This window comes from Sciurus vulgaris, assembly GCF_902686455.1.
Source record: "Sciurus vulgaris genome assembly, chromosome: 1".
Lineage (NCBI taxonomy): Eukaryota > Metazoa > Chordata > Mammalia > Rodentia > Sciuridae > Sciurus > Sciurus vulgaris.
The window spans coordinates 155,048,619-155,069,683 of NC_136461.1; the positions used below are offsets into that span (position 1 = coordinate 155,048,619).

At 32.7% G+C, this 21,065-nt stretch overlaps 1 protein-coding gene across 3 annotated transcripts in view; it reads right to left on the reverse strand.

Moving 5' to 3' along the window:
• Positions 1-21,065, reverse strand: part of IL7 (interleukin 7) — an 81,142-nt gene that overhangs the window by 2,686 nt on the left and 57,391 nt on the right. Inside the window, exons 3-5 of one of the 3 annotated variants that reach the window (XR_013759942.1) lie at positions 9,803-9,883; positions 8,622-8,753; positions 4,407-5,737 (exon numbers count right to left, since the gene is read on the reverse strand). Coding sequence is in view for 2 of the 3 variants with exons in the window: in XM_079115364.1 (XP_078971490.1) it covers positions 5,624-5,737; positions 8,622-8,753; positions 9,803-9,883 (327 nt within the window). In the remaining variant the exon portion in view is untranslated. Of the gene's footprint in view, positions 1-2,856; positions 5,738-8,621; positions 8,754-9,802; positions 9,884-21,065 lie in introns of those variants that run through there. The other 2 variants (XM_079115364.1, XM_079115365.1) reach the window with 2 other exon arrangements.

Here is a 21,065-nt window from a genome sequence, read left to right on the forward strand (position 1 = left end):
TAGAATAGAAGACAAAGAGATAAACACATATCCAATCATCTGATATTCAACAAAGGTGTCAAAAACATGCTGGAGAAAAGATAGCCTTTTTAAAATGGTGCTGGGAAAACTGGATATCCATATGTAGAAAAATGAAACTAGATCCTTATCTTTCCAAAAGTCAACTCAATGTGAATCAAAGACCTAGGAAAGAGACCAGCAACTTTGCAGCTGCTAGAATAAAATAGAGTGAGCACTCCAACATATTAGAGTAGGCACCAACTTCCATGTCAAGACCCCTAAAGGTAAAGACATACAATTCAAGAATTAGTAAGTGGGATGGCATCAGATTAAAAAGCTGTTGCACAGCAAAGGAAACAAGAGATTGAAGAAAATCTTTGCCAATTGCTCCTCTGACAGGGGATTAATATCCACAATGTATAAAGGACTCTGAAAACTTAACACAAAAAACTCAATCAATAAATGAATACAAGAACTAAACAGACATTTCTCAGAAGTAGAAATACAAATGGTCAACAAACAAATGGAAGAATGTTCAGCATTTTTAGCAAGCAGGGAAATGCAAATCAAAATTATATTTGAGATTTCACCTCATTCCAGTTAGAATGGCAATCATTAAGAATACATACAATAAATTCTGGTAAGGATATGGGAAAAAATGATACACTCATGCATTGTTCATGAGATTACAAATTAGTACAACTTTGGAAAGCAGTATGGAGATTCTTTAAAAGACCAGGAATGGAACCACCATATGACCCAGCTATTCCACTTCTTGTAATTTATTCCAAAGAGCTAAAATCAGCATACTGTGGTGATATAGGTACATCAATGTTTATAGCAGCGCAATTCACAATAGCCAAGTTATGAAACCAAACCAGGTGCTTGTCAACAGACGAATGGATAAAGAAAATGTGTTATATATACATAATGGGATTTCAATCAACCATAAAGAAGAATAAAGTCTTGGCATTTTCTGGTAAACAGATGGAACTAGAGAACATCATTCTAAGTAAAATAAACCAGACTCACAAAGTCAAAGGTCCAAAGTTTTCCCTCATATGCTAAAGCTAGATCAAAATAAGAAAGAAAGAAAAAAAGGCAGTAGGGGCTCCCCATGAAAATAAAAGGAAGATCTGTAGAAAAGAGGAAGCAGATTGAGGGGAAGGCAGAAGGGATAGAAAAAGGGAGGAACAGTGGGAAGAAATTGACCAAATTATGCTATGTACTTTAAAGACACAGAAATAGAAGGAAGACTAATAATGTAGAGGAAGGGGAACAGGAGGAGGGAGACGGGAAAGAGAAGTACTGGAGACTGAAATGGAGCAAATTACATTCCATGCATGTATGATTATGTAAAAATGAACCCCACTGTTATGTATAACTATAATGCACTAAGAAAAACATTTTTATTAAATATTTAAAACTATGGGGACTGGGACTGATAATTATCAATGCATCTACTTATTTTGTTGTCTCTTCCTGTAACAGTTACATAGATTCTATTATTGATCAAAATTAAGTTCGAGAGAATTTCACAACAAATAAAAATTAGAAATCAAAGAAAAGAGATTTTTGAGAATACAAAGTTTTAAAGTCATACTCTTAAATTATTTATAGTGTGTAATCCTATCATTGATATTCTTTTGGAGGGTTATTGGGGATTCAACCCAGAGGGGCTTAACCCCACATCCCCAGCCCCTTTTTATATTTTAGTTTGATACAGGCCCTTGCCAAGTTGCTGAGGCTGGTTTGAATGTATGATCCTTCTGCCTCAGTTTCCAAGGCTACTGGGATTACAGGCATGTACCACCATGCCCAGCTTATCATATTGATATTTAAGTGAGTGATATGTTATTATAGAAATGTGTTTTCTGTATTATTTAAGGGGTTTCATAATAGAATGGCATAATGCAATCCATCCTTACTTATTAGCTACTATTTTGTCTACTATTATGTCTGGCTTTTCCCATGAGAGGTTGAGTAGAAGATCATGTATTCATTCAGAGGAAATTAGCAATGTTAAACAAATTATATAAATAATGATTGTATTTAAAATAAAATACTAAGATGAATGTTTTCAAATAATAAAACACAGTATATGCGATAAAGTATCTAGAATTATCATGGAAGCCAGAACAATTGAGGAGAAAGAAATTGAGGTGCTCCTTGAAATATAAGTGGGATCTGCATAGAATTTGAAACAATTTTCTAAGCAAGTAAGATCTTAATATAGACATGAAAGTTTTATGTACAGAGCATAAAGACTATCTGATTTAGAGTGCACAGCACGTGTTTTCAGAGAAATATATATGTAGTAGAGTTGAAATGTCCTTCTTAAGGTAATTGTCATGAAAGTATGGTCTACCTGAAAAGAAATTTCCCTGGTCCATGTTTCTTGTGGTTTAGTTTAAAGAGAATTATCAGGATAGAGAAAGGTTGGTCAGTGGGTACTAAGTTATAGCTAAGTAGGAGAAATAAGTTCTGGTCTACTAGTACACATTATGTTGTATATAAATAGCAACAATGTACTGTATATTTTTAAAAAAAATTAGAAGAAAAAAATTAAATATTTTCACCATAAAGAAATTATAAATATTTGAGGAAATAGATTTGCTTACCCTGATTTGAACATGACACAATATATACATACATTTTAGCTTCATATGGTACCTCAGAAGTATGTAGAATTTCGTGTTGATTTAAAAATACTACAATTATCTTAATCATGAGGTGTATTTCCTTCAATATACTCATGGAAAATCTGTTTTAAAAGATTTTTGACTGAGACCTTTTGTATGAAGCAATATTTATCTTGCTGTTATTCTAACATTGTGTTACTCTTGTGCTGCATCAATAAAAGTGGTCTTCTATAATGAAAGAGGAACATTTAGCTAAGTTAACGCTAAACTTTTCAAAAAGGTATACTAATTGTTGAGCGCAGCAGCTGAATTATAGGTCCTGAACTATCCTGTGATAGAGGTCATGCCCCTCTTCTGGGAAGGCATCTCCAGATTGCCCAGTTGCTATGGTGACGCCTTGTTTAATAAGAAGTTCTGTGCCAGCCATGGAGTTATTCAGTTCTTGTCCTTGAGGTTCAGCTGCCAGCTGCTGGGGGTAGAAAGTTATGGGCACAAGCTACTAATCATAATCAGGCTACTCATACTCATGACCTTGATTCTGCTTGCTTTGGAGAAACTTTCTTACAATCAATCCTTCGGATTTTAAACCTATGTAATAAACTTGCCAAGCTTACTCGTGGTCAGACTTTCCCCATCTGGGGTTGACCTAACCACCAGTCCGGCTTTTTCTCTATTTGTGTGTCTGTTTATCTTTTCTCAAGCCCCTCACTGCCCAGTTCAGCAACCTGAATAAACAGTCGTGCAGGTCATGGGAACCAATGGTTTTGTAGACCGTTCCTTATACTTTTATGAATTGTGAATTCCCAAGAGAACATTTATATGACTCAAATCCTCCTTTCTAGTTTTGTTTATTCTTTTTAGTAGCATCAATAATGATTGTGATTTCTTGGGACAAACTGAGAAAATGCTCATTTAAAGCCACCTATATACATATTTTAAAGAAAATGTTCATTGAGATGAGTCTCTATAATTGGGGAATTAGGACTAATAAAAATTAAATATCCAAGATCATTATTAATGAACACCTCACTTATATCTACTTTGCTAGTGGCTAGGACAAAATGAGAAGGGAAATACAACCATAAATATATGGGTAGTTTTTTCCAACCATTTAGCACAAATTTTTTTGAGTCTGAGTTTTCTCTAAAATAAAAAAACAGGAAGAAGATTATAACAATTCTTTTAATAAGTATTTTTTTAAAAATTTCCCTTATTTAGACACAGTCTTAAATAATTTTTTTCAGCACTGTTAGGGAACATTATAAACAGCCTTTTAAAAGTTTGCCTCTAGAAAAGTAAATCTCTTCTGTACTCGATGGCTTAACAACAGCACCCGTTCATCAAGGTAGAAGAATACCGCATGGTTTACCTTGTTTTACTGTGGCTACAGCCTACGTAGGGCCATCTGAAAAGGAAATTTTTGTGAGGAATTCCAACAAGTTTAGTCCAGTCCCTTCTGGAGTAAACAGTGATAACAGAAAAAAAAAAAAAAAAAAAAAAAAAAAAAAAAAAGACTCAAAATTCTGTAAATGGGGCAGTACAACAAATTATATGCAAGGGACTATACAATTCTATTCAGCTATTTGTTTCATTGAGCATGAATCTCCATATGGGCTGGGTAAAATAAGAAGAAGATATGTCACCACATATTGAGGGTGTCACTGGAGTATTTTTTGTACATCAAACAGCATCAGTCAGCACATAACTAGATGGCAACAAAGCTGTGAGAGGTCACAAAGATAGTGAATTTAGTAAAATGCATACTGGCAGTTGTTTGGGGGCCTTGGTCTGCCTGGTGTTTTCATTTCCCTTTTTAATGGAATGAAGGCTGAGTGTAGACTTTTCTAGGATGTAAACAGGACACAAAATGTTTCTTTTAAAAGACTAGAATTTAACATAAAAAGCAGTGTTCCTACTTAGAGTTTTGGGGTCCTGTTCTCATACTGATTCTTAGAAATAAGATATTAAAGGTCATGCATTCAAGAAAAGTGGGGGAAGATCAGATAGTGATGGAGTATGAAACATTTTCTGGAGATTAAGTGAATCTGACAGGGTTAACACATAGGTTGTTTCTTATCAAAGGAGAAATATTATCCAAAGTAGGCACAAAGTAAGAAATTTGCAATACTGTATGAAAATATTTTATATAAAGATATATAATGTCAAAAATTAAATATATACAATCCATTAATTAAAAGACTAACATATATTATTCTCTAAAATATACTTCCCAAATTGAAAACTCATTAAGACAAGTTTTATTATACACAAATGATAGAAGTTACTCAGTACTAAGGTTTAGCATCCTTAGAGTAAGTGAATTTCTATTTTTTGAAAGTATCCCTTATTTTCATTTAAGAAGATTTGCTATACTGTTATTGAAGGCACGGTGTTATACATTCATATTTAATTATGTCTCTTGAGATCTCTCTTAAGTATCTTGAACTTCTTTATGATGCCGTTTTTCAAAATGTAGGATACTCTTGTTCTCTGAGCATTATCCATACATCAATGTTAACCCTAAAACATCTCCATTACAAAAGATGAAAATTTATACTCATAATACAGTACACGGATGAACAGTGGGTCATTGAATTGCTTTGGTAATAAAAGTTTTAATTTTGAATCTTTAAAACCTTTATATTCTTCATAGATTTGATGTTTTCTCCTGAAATATTTACACAGGTTTAGAAAGTATTATTGCAACCAATACCTTACATGATTGTCTTTCAAAATCAGTATAGTCTCAATACCAAATGACATATGTCCACATGCATATGAAACTTTTGTTGATGTGCAGCATTCAGCTTTCATTGTTTATGTCCATCTTCGGGTACTACAATATGGATTTCTCAATTGTTCCAATCACTCTTACCAGAATGCATTCAGTAACTTCTAGGAGGTTTTCTATCCTGAAAAACTGCATAAGCAGATCAATTCTTGAAAGATGTTTATGTTTCTATATTGCCACTCCATAGTTTTCAGTGTTCTTTAATACCCCTCAAAATTTTATTCCAACAAGTTTTTATCTTTTGTAGTAATGTCTTTAGGAAACATGGGTCATTCTTTTTCTGTTCCTTTAAAGGTTTTTCTTCCTAGAGGAATAGATGAAAAGTTAAATTTTATATTTTTGTAAGAGTATATGCTTTAAACTATACAATCTTCTATTTCCATCATATTAAGTTGTACTAAAAATTCGGTGCAATATAGAAAAAGAATCTTGCTTGACATTTTGAAAACTACAATTGTATCCATAATTGTGATAATCAATGCAGGAAATTCAAGGTGGTTGTGCTTTCAGATTCAGTTGCCATTTTCACAACTTTAACACTGAACAAAATGATACTGTTTAAACTTTCATTAAAAATTTGTAGACAACTCAATTGGCTTTTTAACATGGAAAATGTATTTTTTAGTAGAAGGAATACATAACACTGAAACTATTTAGATTATTTTGGTAAAGATGATTAATAAGGATATACCTGTTGAAATTATGTCCTATAGTCTACCCCCAAAATCTGGCCCTCATCAAAGAATGGCAGATGTCTGCCTCAAAGGTAGGTTTCTGCATCTGCTGAGACCCTTATAAAGGGCCACCTGTACAATGTAGAGAAAATGGAAAAAGAGGTAACATATGAAGCAGACATAATGGAGCAGCTCCATGTGGATTCATATTCCTCTGAATATGGTTAAATTTTCATTTAGATAATAACTAGTTATTGCATATTTTCTAGGCCAGATATTGTAGTCAGTCCTCTACTTGTATTACTTTATCTGCTTAATAATCCTATGAACTTGATAATATTACCTAATTTCTCAGATGAGAAAATTGAGCCACAAAGAGTATACATAAGCACCAAGGTCACATGACAAGTAACTATAATGGTTAAATCTTTATTTTATCTGTCCTATTTTTAATTTATTCACAAATTTAGAATTACATATTTAATAACACTAGCACATGACATTTAAGTAGTTTTAAAGATTAGCAACAGATTTTGAGGATAAATAGAAGGGTAACTTTTTGATCCTTTTTTTAGTAAGGGTTCCAGGACACTTTTTTAAAGTACAAATTGAAGCTTACTTAAGTAAGTGAATATACTTGAGTAGTAGAAATACAGTTAGCTTTCCACATCCAGGGGTTTCACATTCTCAAATTCAGTCAGTTGCAATTTGAAAACTATATGGTGAAAAATGCACCTGTACCAGACAAATACAGACTTTTTTCCTGTCGTTATTTCCCAAACAATATACTGTAACAAATATTTACTTGTATTAGGTATTATAAGTAACCTGCAGGACGTGCATAAGTTATATACAAATTCTGTGTCATTTTACTAAGGGATTTGAGCATCCACAGATTTGGTAAGTGAGGGAAGGTCCATCAATACTGAGGGACAACTAACTATACATAGGTGTGAAAAAAGGGCAGGAACAAGAAAGTTTGATTTTACCTCTGCATTCCTGAGAACATTCCCCTTTCTAAACTTTCCAAATTCTCTTAAAGACCTCAGTATTTTTACATTACCTCTAGCTCATATATTCATTTAATTTGTCTAAAATTTTGTACTTCTGGTGGAATCTCTAAGGTTTCCTGACTAACAGGGTGTGCAGACCTCTAAGAATAGTGCGGAATTTTTATGCTTCCTTATATGTATTCATCAAATAGCATAATAATAATGGTAATGTGAAAGAAACTGTCACTCTCATGAACTAGTATGCTCATTTTTCTATGTCCCACCCTAATCAATACATCTTTTTAAAGTTTAATAAGATTTAATTAAGTATTCTTGCCTTTTAAATTCAGAAATATTTTCTATATTGCTATATAATTTTCTTTACTAATACCTAATATATATATATATATAAATATATAGTATTCATGTATAAGATTGATATATATTGTATAACCTATACTAAAAATAGATATAAGATGGGTACTCATTTAATTGTTATTTATTTACAAAGATTGCTTTTTAGAAAAAACGAGTAAGCACAGAAAATCAGAAATAAGCTTGTCAAATCTGGGACACCAAGAGAACACTGGCTTCTATCAAGTAGATAAAGTAGTAATAAATAAAGCTGTCCAAGTTATAGAATCTCTATTTCCATCAGTGCCAATAGTGTTCAGAGGTAATCTTACCATTTTACTTTCTAGGGGAAACTTCTGGTACTCAAACAAAACAAATTGTTTTTTATGTCATCAAAATGTTTTCAAAAAACTATTAAGAAACTTAAGAAAACTTTGACATTGTGTGTCAGCTAGTGATATCTCTAAAGAAGGAAATAATAATGGTAGTAATGGATATTATATTAAACTTTGAATGTCTTTTAGTACTAAGCACCTAAAATGAATTAATGCCATTTAATAATTCCAACATCCTACAATGTGAATACTATTATTTTTCCATTTTGCAGATGAGGAAGTTGTTATCTAGTGTCAAAATAATGTCTTCCAAACTTTGTTGTTTGGTTGTAGTCCCTAACTCTTAGTGGAAAAGTAGGGGGAAATTAGCCTTAGATTGTATCTCAATTTTTAATGCCAAAAATAAAAGGAAAAATTGATGGGTATATATACCCCAAGTTTTAACATATATTTGATAAATACATTTTAGTTCCTGTTTTGCTGACTAGGATTCATATGATTTTGGACATATATGGATTAAAGTTATTAAGTTTTGGAGATAAAAATTTACCATGCCTCTTGCAATCTATCACCCTAATTTCCTTGCAAGTGATCATGGCAATGAAGTATTCTTTTTTCAGTCCCCTCTCATAGACTATTTGTTGCCCTTGCCAAGAAATCAATAGGCACTTTCCAAGTGGAGACTTCTTCCAGAATGGAGTAAATATATCTCAATCTTAGGTGGTCATAAGCACTTTCAATTCTATGATAATGAATGTGATAGCGAGAGAATGATAGTATCCCAGCGCAGGAATGATTTATATTTTTGCTCAAAGTAAACACTTTCAGCTTACCTTGCTGGTGCAGTTCAACAATTTTAATGTACCTTGTGAAATTCTTGATAAGTGGAGATCAAAATCCTCACTGATATTCATTTTAAGAAATTGGTTCAACTTGCGAGCAGCACGATTTAGAAAAGCAGCTTCCTATTATAGGAAAAAGTTACAAGGGCTGTGGTTCAAATAAAATATTAGAAACTGCAGCATTCTTAAGGAACCTAAAGTCAGAGCAAATCGTTAAGTAATACCCCACCTCCACCCCAGCTCTCTCTTCCTGTTAATCATGTGACTGACAAGTACAGGACTGAAACTGTTTAGCTCCCAGGCGGCAGCATGAAATGCCCGGAACTTGGTTTAATGATTATCTGACTCTTAAAGTCTCTTTACTCTGTTATATGTGACCTTATCATTTATAGGTGAACACATTATAAGATTATTCAGTTTTAAACAGGATAACTAAACGAGAAGGTTTCTGGAAGCAGTAATGATGAAAGGTATGTGTGGTTTTTCTTACTGATACTACTTTCTAACCTTTGAGCTATGAATGAATAGCTACTTGCTAATAAACAAAAAGGTCCATAGTCATGTAAAACATACGTTTTTAGATATCTAAAGTAGGAAACGTAAAAAAATAAAGAATTTATGGCTATAATATGAGATGCCATGAGATTAATTCAGATATTGTGAGTTAAAAAAAAATTCTCAAATAGTACAAGAGATTCTGTAGGAAGAAATGATGCAAACTTTTAGAGATTTTGTACATTGTAATGTTCTGCCAAGTAGTGGTGGTATTGGTTTAAAGTTAAGTAAATATTGAAATAAAAATTTTTCAAAATGTCTACACCTCAGTTTTTAACCCTTGACTTGTGCTTGTTTATATGCAAGCAAGCACTTAAGAAGTCTTTTCCCAAATAAGAAATTTAGAAAAAAGAGATACGTGAATTCAGTAGTTCTAATATTTTCAAGGTGAAAAATTTGATAGTACACAGAAAAAAATATCTATTAAGCACAGGACTACTTGTAAAATAATATCATAAAAGGAATTCATAGGATAATTTAATAGAATAATGGGACTTGTGAAGATAAAACCAAAAGAACATGCTATTAATAATAATTGTCTAAGAGGAGCACAAAATATTGAAGCTTCTATAAAATCAAGTTTGAATGACAAATAAACTCCAAATAATTATCATTACCTTTGTATCATCACATGAATGTCTTTTAAAAAAGTTAGATTCATTGTTCACACAGTTGCTATGAACTTCTATCATTCTGTCCTATAATAAATAAAATATTATGGTTAAACTGAGGACTTTTCTAATATGTAGTAATTATAAAAACAACCATCTTATAATATCTATAATACCTTGTATTTATAGGTTGCATTTATATGTTTGTATTATATGTTCTTTTAAAGGAGAATAAATTTTGCCTGGCATGACCAATAGTTTTCTATAACTAAAGAATAAACAAGTATATATTCAATCCTCTCACATATTTAAAGTGCTTCTTGCACTCCATAATTTAATTTCAGAATTCATTAAGAGAATTTAGGTCATACAGGGAAATAAAGTACCTATTTTAGAGGTTTATGCTATATAGACAGATTATTATAAAATGTGAAATCAAGAAATTTGATGAATTTAAGAGGTCATCCCATCCAATAGCTTGCCATTGATCAAACAGGAAAGGGCATTTACATTAGAATGAAGGGACAGTGAGTTAAGCTGAAATTCATTCTACAGCTTTTTTAACAAGACAATTTGGTATTGTTGAAATAGAATTTTGCTGAGAAATAATGAGATTGAATATGTGTGTATTATAAATGTAGAGTGGGAAGACAGACTGGTACATGCTCATTTTTCATTTCTCAGAAATTTAGTTTAAGAAGTCAAGGTATCTGAGTCAAAAATAGTGGAATGAGACAGACATCATTACCCTGTGTACATGTATGATTACACAAATGGTATGAATCTACATCGTGTACAACCATAGAAATGAAATGATGTACCCCTTTTGTGTACAATGAATCAAAATACAGTCTGTAAAAAATTAAAAGATAAATTAAAAACAAGAATTTAGTTGATATATTACAAAGACCTCTTTAAGGATTCAGATTCTCTTATGCACAGAGTTGAACTAGCTCTGTCCAGTCAACTAGCAATTCCATGCTAACAGAGCTTCTAGAAGGACATCATGCCATCTTAGTCTATATGATACCATCAAAGAAAGAGAATAAAGAGTAGAACAATAACAGAATTGTCTGATTTTCATCTGCCCTTTAGAAAAGTTTGTATCACTCTTATCATGTATGGAAAGCATAAATGGTCTCTGCGTTTATCCTGACTTTAAAATGTATACAGTATCTGTTTTACCTATAGGAAATCATGCCTGAATACATAATTGTTTCATTTACCCATTCAACATGTACTAAAGGCCAATGGGCAGGGTTCTGTACAAAATTCTACCTGGAAACAAAGATAAGAAAATATAGTCCTGGTTTTTTGGGCCCTTTGATAGAAAGTGTGGTTTCTTCATCCATGGGCACATTTACATCACTTATCTTTAGAAAAATATGCTTTTGAAAATAGAAGATTTATTTGTGCCAAACACAAACATACTGCAAATATTTCAAGTGCAAAAGGTATATTTTCTTTAACTGGCTTCAAGTTGCCATTGTACACATTCCTGAAAAGGTAGTGAAGAATTAATATTTGCCTATTAAGCTATTTTCTATTGGTTTTCATTAAATTTCAAGAAGAAAATAAATAATATAATTTTTTCTCTGGTTAAACATGGATCATTTGATTTTTGCCATGCTACTCTTCAAAAAAAGAAGATAGACAAATATGTAGCCATTAGTTATGATATTTTCCGATTCACTAAATATATTGTATGAAAATATATCACAAAATAGTGCCAATTTCTTGGCACATTTTAACAATTGCCTGACATGGTGTGTGGATGTTTGAAAAGCATTAATGGTTAGGTCAGTTTTCCAAATAACTAATAAAACTTGTTTTTGGAAGATCTTCAGAAAAGTAATGTAAAAGGTTGACTTACATAAAGGTCACAATTATTATTAATAATTTGACTTCAACAAAATTTATGAATATATTTAACATAGCTTTGCATGGATGCCAATTATAGTTACTTTCTAAAACTGTTTTCATTCAAGCCGTATCAGAGAACACTTCAGAGTAAGAACTATAGAAGTGTAAGACAGAATCTTAAGTACTCATCTCTTAACTTAATAAAAAATAGAATTATTTTACCAGTATCACAATAAGTTTCTTCTAGGTATCTTAACATATGTTAAGGTTACTTCAAATTGTTGTGAATATGGAAAATCATAAGAGAAAGATCAAGATTACATTGACTGTAAGCTGCATTATTTTCTAGTATAAAATATACTATACTATATTGTGTGTCTAAAATCTCCCCATGACAAAGACAGCGTGGCAGCAGTGGATAATGCAAATTAATCTCCCTGTGTCAAATTATTTCTAAAATACATGTCCTTTCAATTTGTAGAATTAGATCTTTCAATTCACAGTTTTCTTCTAGCTTTGAAACTTTTTTATTACTTTATTTCTTCTATAGAAACACTACATGTAAGGTGTATCTATTTCACTTCTTTTATGTATTTATCACTTAAAACTTTTTTCATTTTGTGTGGTTTTCTCTACCATGTATTACGTATGCATTTTTTAGGTGAATTAATTTCTGGTCTATATTTTAAACTTCATTTTCCCCCCTGAAATCTAATCTCTTCTCTGATCTTGTATTGCTTTTTAAAAATGTTTTTACTTTGTTTCTTAAAGAGTGTTAAGAAAATCTTGACATTTTTCAGCTTTCAAGGATAAGTAATCTTTTGATGTATATTCTTTCTTTAAAATATTTTTTGGTTGTAGATGAACACAATACCTTTATTTTATTTATTTATTTTTATGTGGGGCTGAGGATTGAACCCAGTGCCTCACACATGTGAGACAAGCACTCTACTACTGATCTAGAACCCTAGCCCCTGATGTATATTCTTCATTTTCCTTTTGCTTATATATTTGTTTATTTTAGTAGCATCAATATATAGTGCTTTGTTTTTGATTTTCAGAAGAGATGGTAAAGCAGAATACATTTCAGCTAGTACTCAACATCTCTACCCACTGTATGGGAGAATGTATCAATTTCCCAGGGCTGCTGTAACAAATGACCAAAAATTTGGTGACTCAAAGCAGTAAAATTTATTATCTCATATTTCTGTAGGTCAGAAATTCAGAATCAGGGTGTCAGTTGAAGGTTCTGGGGAGGATCTATTTTTGTTTGTCTCCTCTATCTTCTGATGGTTGCCAGCATTCATTGGGGTCCCTTGCCTTATGATCATATAGTTAAACTCTGTCTCTATATTCACATTCCCTTCTTTGTGTGTGTCTAAAATCTCCCCATGACAAAGACAGTTGTGGCAGCAGTGAATAATGCAGGTTAATCTCCCTGTGTCAAAATTCTTGACTTACACCTGTGGATTCCTTTATGTTATAAATTTTCAGGGATCAGAATTCAATATCTTTGGGTGGTTATTAACATACTACAGAGACATATGTTCCTCTGATCATTGATATTGGGTTTGACCAAAAGGTATGCTTTTGGTAGTGGATGTTAGCAGACTGGACTAGGGCAGACTAGAAATGTACATGCACTATGGATTTAGGTTCCCTTATACTCTTGATTTTTAATAAGAAGGTGAGTATCTGGTAACAACTTGCATTCATTATTTATTACATATAATAAATTACTACAAAGGTAGTATGGGACAATAAACTATTGCTGTGGTACAGTCTGTGAATGAGGAATTTGGAAGGACTTTCTGGATCTGCATCTTCCACGAGGATGTAATAAAGATGTGGGCCTTGTGTGTAGTCTCCTGGGCTTAACTAGGACTGGAGGATACATCACAAGACATCTTGTGTGTATGGCTATTGAAGGAGACCTCAATGTCTCATTATATGAGCCCAGCCATGGACTTCCTTCAGTGTCCTTACAGAATGATGCCTGGTGTTCCCCAAGTGTGCAGTGCACAAGAGAGGAAGGAGGAGGCTCTGTGCCTTTGGCAACAGAGTCTCATACTGCCATTTCTATCTTATTGTATTGGTATGAAGTGAGTCACTAATTCCAATCCACACTCAAGAGGAAGGAAATGAAACTCAACCTTGTGAAAGAAGTGTCAAGGAATTTGTGGGCATATGTTAACCACATAGCTACTCCTCCATCGTTTGACTTAGAATAAAATGTGGAGATCATCAACTCTAGTCAACCTGCATACCTGTGAATCTGTGATCTGTGCATATATATATGTATATTTGTATGCCCTTGTGGTTATTTTTTATACAGCAAATGCTGGCTGATAGAGAAACCCTGCTTTGGGGGTTCAATCAATTGTGCAAAATAAAGATGGAAGGGCAAAGGTAGTGAACAGGGTCAGCTGCTCATCTTACCCAATTGCTGTATTGTTTGTTATAAGATAGGTATCTACTTAATTTTTCCATGTTACTCTGTTCAGTAGAGAAATTCAATGTGGCCCACAGCACATCTTCAGCATCACATGTGCTATAAGATAACTAAAGTCTATTTATTGCTTATAGCTGATTCTGGTCAGCAGCTACATAACTGGTTCCTGCTTCCTTTCCTCCCACATTACATTTATTTTGCGGGGATCTTTCTAAGGATTGGAAAGTTTTGACATAGCAAAGAACAATTCAACCTTAAGTTTCTTGTCATCTTTTGACGATAAACTTGGCTCCTACATAAAGATTCATCATTTCTGATCATAATTATCACAGCCTATCCATGGACAAAACCTTGTGACATATAAAGACTGACTCGAGGGACATTATAAAATGTGCTACTTATTTTTAGAGAATACATACTCCCTATGAAATTGGTAAAAGTGTGCCCAATTTTTGAACACTTTTAACAGGAACATACGTTACCATTTGTTAAGTAGCTTATCAGTTTATAACATGAATTGGTATTTAATTCCTGGTTAAAATGAAGTCATTTATTCTTCACTAAAATACTTGTTGAGCATCCACCATGTGCCACTAAGTAGTGGGAATGCAACTGATAAAATTATGTATTGTTTCTTCTCTGAAAGTTTGATGGAAAAGACAGACATTAATCCAGTAACCAAAATTGATTCCCAACTTGATACTTCTTATAAATGAATATGCCACCATGAAAAAATATCAAGGAGATTTTACATAGGGACCTCAAAAGAGACTTCCCCTAGAGGAGAACACTTCATCTGTGTTGTGAAGCAAGAGTATTCTGGGGGAGAGGAGAACGGGAAAATTCAAGTTACAGTAAACAGTATTCATGGCTACCTTTGAAGTGAAAGGGAACATGGCATGTAGGTGGCTCAATACATGACAGTAAAGGAGCTGAGCGCGGTGGGGCATGCCGAGGCTGAAGCAGGAGGATCGAGAGTTCGAGGTTCAAGCCAGTCTCAGCAAAAGCAAGGCACTAAGCAACTCAGTGAGACTCTGTCTCTAAATAAAATGCAAAATAGGGTTGGGGGATGTGGCTCAGTGGTGGAGTGCCCCTGAGTTCAATCCCAAGTACCAAAAAAAAAAAAAAAAAAAAAAAGACAGCAAAGGAAAGCAGGAATGTGTCTGGCAGAACTAGAGAAGCCTCTAGTTCCTAATAAAGTCAGAGGGTTTGGAAGAGACCAAATAATGCACAGTTTTAAAGGTATTTTTAAGGGAGTTTTCCTCAATCCCCAAAGCAATGGAGGAATGGTATTCACAGATTTACCTTTCTTAAGGATCATGTCTACAAGAGTATGCTAGAGAGTTTGGAAGGATTCAAGAAAGAGTATCCAGATGGTCCTTTGTGAAGCTACTGCATAAAATATTCTTGAATAATTGTTTATTGGATTTGGTAGTGAGAGAGAATCTAGAGAAAGATTAATAGATTTGAAAAACATTTAGGAAGAAAATTTAACATGATATTTAAATGAAAATGTAGGAAGATTGATATGTCAAGGATGACTTCTAGGTTTTCTGATGTACATAATAGAATAAACTATGCTGCCATTCACTGAGATAAGCAACAATAAAATAGATGGAACAGATAAAAATATGTGTTTGATTTTAAGTGATTTTTGAGCTTATTTCAAAAATTCAAGATCAGTCACATACATAGATACAAGAGAGTTAGAAGAAAAACCAAGGGAATAGATTGAAGGAGTGGTGGTCCAAAATATAAATGTCAGTCAGAAAGTCAAACTAAATTGTGCAGAAATTTATCTGCATAAGGAAAACAAAACTAAAAAGGAACAACAACAACAAAAAACTAATGATAGGCTGGTAAAGTAATGGTAGAAAATAAAATGCAAAATTAAGCAGATATTATTTATTTTGAGATGGTATTTATAAACAAGGGAATATCCCTATAATGAAACATTCAAAGAAGAAGATACTCAGAAGCATATATTGAAATGTGTATGCATATGTATGCACACGAACACAAATACATAGGAGTGCCCTTAATTGACCTCTGTTTAGCTGATTTGCTGTCATGATCAATATTCTCTATCCTTCTGCAAAAACATTGACTACTGCCCATAAAACATAATAACTCTCACTGGTAGTCTAATTTCTAATATATTCATAACATTTTGACTCTAACCATTTCAGTTGCATATTTACTAAGTAAATTCCTTAATAGTGTTATGCTTATTATTTAATCATAATAATTATAAACAAATTAAATGTTAGTGTGAAAATAGAGTTGTTTTTAAGACTTCTAGTCTCTAGTCAGGCATGTAAGAAACCCTAGAAGTTGCTACCCCATACTAACAACACAAAGGTTAACCCATTGAAAAATCAGCTCTTGGTAGATTATAGTACACATATCATCTCAAAACAAATATATCTGCTTAATATTTCATTTTATGTTCCATTATTACCTTTGCCATTCTATCATCAGTTTCTTTTTTCCATATCAGTTTGTTTTCCTTATGCAGATAAATTTCGTTCAAGACACAACTTGACTTTTTAGTTGGCATTTGCATAATGTACTGGCACTCATTAAAGCAATCAATTCCCTTGATTTTCCTTCTCTGATCTGACTGTGTAGATGAGCAGTTAGAGTAAACCGCTGCCCCTAAAATTGAAAGAAATAGGCTGGTACAGAGATGTGGACATGAGAAGCTCACCAAATTGGAGAAAGAATCACAAACTACTGAAGCAGAGACTTGTGAGCAGAAACCTCCTTAAGAATCAGTGTGGGAGTAGAGATACCTAAACAGTAATAGATGAATTTCTAGAAACATGCTATGGAACACCTCTGAGAGAAGTCTCACATTTCATAAGTTCACATCTAGTACTTCTAACTATAAGATTCTCACAATGAATATCAGAGAAAAAAACACAAAACAAAACAAAACAAATAAAACAACAACAACCTTGTTTTCTTGGCAGGAGGAGAGGAAAGGAACTACTGTGATATAAGTCAGAGCATTCTGTTCTCTTTAGCAATTTCTACTTGGGAGAAACTATTTTTACCAAAAATCTAACCTTTTAGGGTCATATCAGAGCCTGACCTCATTGGAGGAAGGGAGATATTCAACTCCAGGTCCTTCTATACTTGTAGAATGCCATACTATACCACCCACAGAAGGAAAAACAAACAAACAAAAAACCTGGGAAGTACTGGTAAAGTTCACAGACCAGGGACACAGGCTCATCAAAAAGCTAAGACAATCACAGGACCAGAATACTCTACTTCCCCAGCATCTTACCATGACATCACTATCAGCCTATTTACCACAGTTTCTTTCATCCAGATCAGCATGATCAGCTATCAATAAACAATTGCAAAGCATACTAAAAGGCAAAAGTCATAGTTTGAACAGATATAACAAGCATTAGACCAGAATCATCTATGGCAGTGATGTTGAAATCTTCAGACCAGGAATTTTAAAACTCTGTAATTAACATGCTAAGGGATTTAATGGAAAAAGTAGGCCACAAGCTACTTATAATTATCAGAAACTAGGGCTCCATAAAGAATGGAAGAGCATTAGAGAATAAGTGAAGATAAAATGGACTTTTATTTTTCTTCTTAACTGATACAACAGATAACACTTACTTCAAATTATAGCAACAATGTGTCCAATTACATGTGTTTGTGTGTGTATAGGTGCTTATGTTTTTTATGTATACGTGAAATGAATGACAGCAATAATAGAAGGAATTAGGAGGGAGGAATTGGTAAATTTTGTTATTGGAAGATCCTTGCACTGCCTTTGAAGTAGTATAGTGTTCTTTGGAAGTAGATTTGGATGAGCTGTTTATATGTATGTTACTATTTTAGTCAGTTTTTTCACCTCTCTGACCAAAAGACCTGGTGAGAACAATTTTAGAGGAGGAAAAGTTTATTTAGGTCTCATGGTTTCAGAGGTCTTAGTCCATAGATGGCCAACTCCATTGCTTTGGGTCCAATGTAAGGCAGAACATTATGGCAGAGGAGTGTGTGGAGGAAAGTGGCTCAGGACATGGTAATCCGGAAGGGAGAGAGAGCGAGCATGAGTGAGCACAAGTACTTTCTGCCTATGTGGAACAAAATATAAATCCCAAAAGCATACCCTCAGTGACCCACCTCCTCCCGACAAACCCTTCCTGCCTACAGTTACCACCCAGTTAATCCATATCAGGGGATTAGTGCACAGATTAAGATTCTCCTAATCCAATCATTTCATCTCTAAATTAGCATGCATTATCTCATACATGAGCTTTTGAGGGATATCTAATATCTAAACCATAACAATTATAAATTCTAGGAAAACAACTGACAACGGTGAAAACAGAAATATTATAATTGGTATTCTAAGAAAGGAGAAAAAATAGAATCATATAAAGTGACCAATGAAAAGAAAGAAAAAACAATTATGGAAGATAAAAAATAAAAAAGAAAAAATAAAAAAGGGCAATAAATAGGAAACTGTAACAAACATGGTAAGGATATTTATTCAACTATGCCAATAATCACTGAGAATATCAATGATCTAAATGCATCAAATAAAAGACAGATTCTCATGTTGGGTAAAAACAAAGCTTACCTGTGTGTTTTGAAGAAGCCAATTTTTACATAGAAAAATTTGTTAATTTCAAATAAAAGGAAGGAGATATATATGCTCTTGCCAATCAAAAGAAAACATGAGTAGCCATATTGATATGCAAAAAAATTTCAGAACAAGGAAAGTTATAAGGGATAAATAGGCATTACATATTGACATGGACTCAATACTCTAACAACATAATGCCAAAATTTGTGAGGCAAAAACTGATAAAGCTTCAAGGAGAAATTGAAGAGTTTACTAATATGGTTGGACACCATGATACCTAACTACCAGAAATAGATTAGCCAGAAGTAAATCAGCAATGACATAATTGTATTCCATAGCACCATCAATCAACAGATATAATTGACATCAATAGACTACTTAATCCATCAACAGTATAATACATATTTTTCTTAATCTAACATGGAACATCCATAAAGATGGATCACATTTAACAAATTAAAGAATAGAGGACACCTAATGTATGCTTTCAGACTGCAATGGCATTAAAGTAAAAATCAATAATGGAAAGATAGCTGGAAAATTCTCAAACACTTTGAGATTAAGTAACACATAATGTCAAAGAAGAGGTAGGAAGAAATTTGAAAAATATTTGTGACTAAATGAAAATATGAATTACCAAAATTTGTAGGATCCAAAATTTGTAGGTGGCTTAAACAAAATTTGTAGTATTGAATGCATATATTAGAATAAATGTCTAAAATCAGTAACTTCAACTTTTGAATGAGAAAACAATAAAATACAAACAAATACAAGTATGCAGAGCTAAAGAATAAATATTAGATCAGAAATCAATCAGGTTAAATCTAGGAAATCAATAGGGAAAATTGAAAAAACCAAAACCTTTAGCCAAGCTGAGAAAAAAAGAGACTATGCAAATTGCTTACATGAAAAATGAAAAAGGGGATGTAATTGAGGTCCCATGAACATTAAAAGAATCATAAAAATATTATAAACACAATTATATATCTAAAGTTTTAACTTGATATTCTTGATGAAATAAACCAATTACTTGAAAGACTATCTGCCAAAATTCACACACACAAAAATAGAAAATCTGAATAGACCTATGTGTATTAAAGACTTTGAATAAATAATTAATAATACTACTATAAAAAATTTAGTAAGACCAGGTGGGTTCCTGATGAATTTCATCAAACATTTAAGGGAGAAATTCTATCAGTTCTATATATCTTTCAGAAGGTGAAAGCAGAAAGAAAACTTCCTAGGTTGTTTTATAAGATCACCATCATTCTAATACCAAAACTAGACCAAGATATTATGAGAAAAAAAGGAAAAAACTACAGACCAATATCTCTCATGAACATTGATGAAAAACCCTTAACAAAATATTAGCATGTTGAATCCAATAAAGTACAAGAATGTACACTTAACCAAGTGGTATTTATCCCAAGTATAAAAAGCTGATTCAATTGTCAAATATTAATGATCATATCAATAGGATAATTAAGAAAAATTGCATGATCATATTGATATATGCAAAAAAGAATTCTTGACAAAATTCAACTTCCATTCATAATAAGAATCCAACAAACTCAGAATAGAAACTAACTTTCTTAATGTGATTTTAAAAAATCTACACATCTCCTACAACTAACATCATATTTAGTGGTGAGAAATTCAAAGTTTTCCTGTAACAAAACGTTTACCTTCTCACCACACCCCTTCAACTTATTAAAATGCAATAAAACAATAAAAGGAAATAAAATGTATTATAGATTGGGAAGGGAAGAATTATCCGGTCTTTGTAGATGATGTAATTTTCTGTGTAGGAAATCTGAAAGAATAAACAAAATATTTCAGAACTAATATGTGATTCTACTAAGATTGCAGGATACAAGGTGAATAAAAAAAAAAAAGTCAATTGCTTTCTTATGTATAGTTCACTGGGTTCACCACACATGGGTCAAAATCTGCATATCTAACCAACAACAGATTGCAACTATTCAGGATATTACAAATTTGACTTGTTGATATGTATGATATAGTTAGGACTACAATGTTGTGTATGTACAGTCTCTTGTCATTCCCTAAACAACTAAATATAACAGTGATAATATAGCATTTACATTCTAAATATTACAAGTAATTAGAAATAATTTAGTGTATATGAGTGAATGTGCAAAAATTTATGCAAATACTACATCATCTTATGTAAGGAATTTGAGCAGCCATAGATTTTGATATCTGTGGGAGTTTGGAACCAGTCCCCCAAAGGGACTGGTATTAAGGGATGACTGTACCAGTAATGAACAAATAAAATTTGAAATTAAAAATGTATTGCCATCTACCGT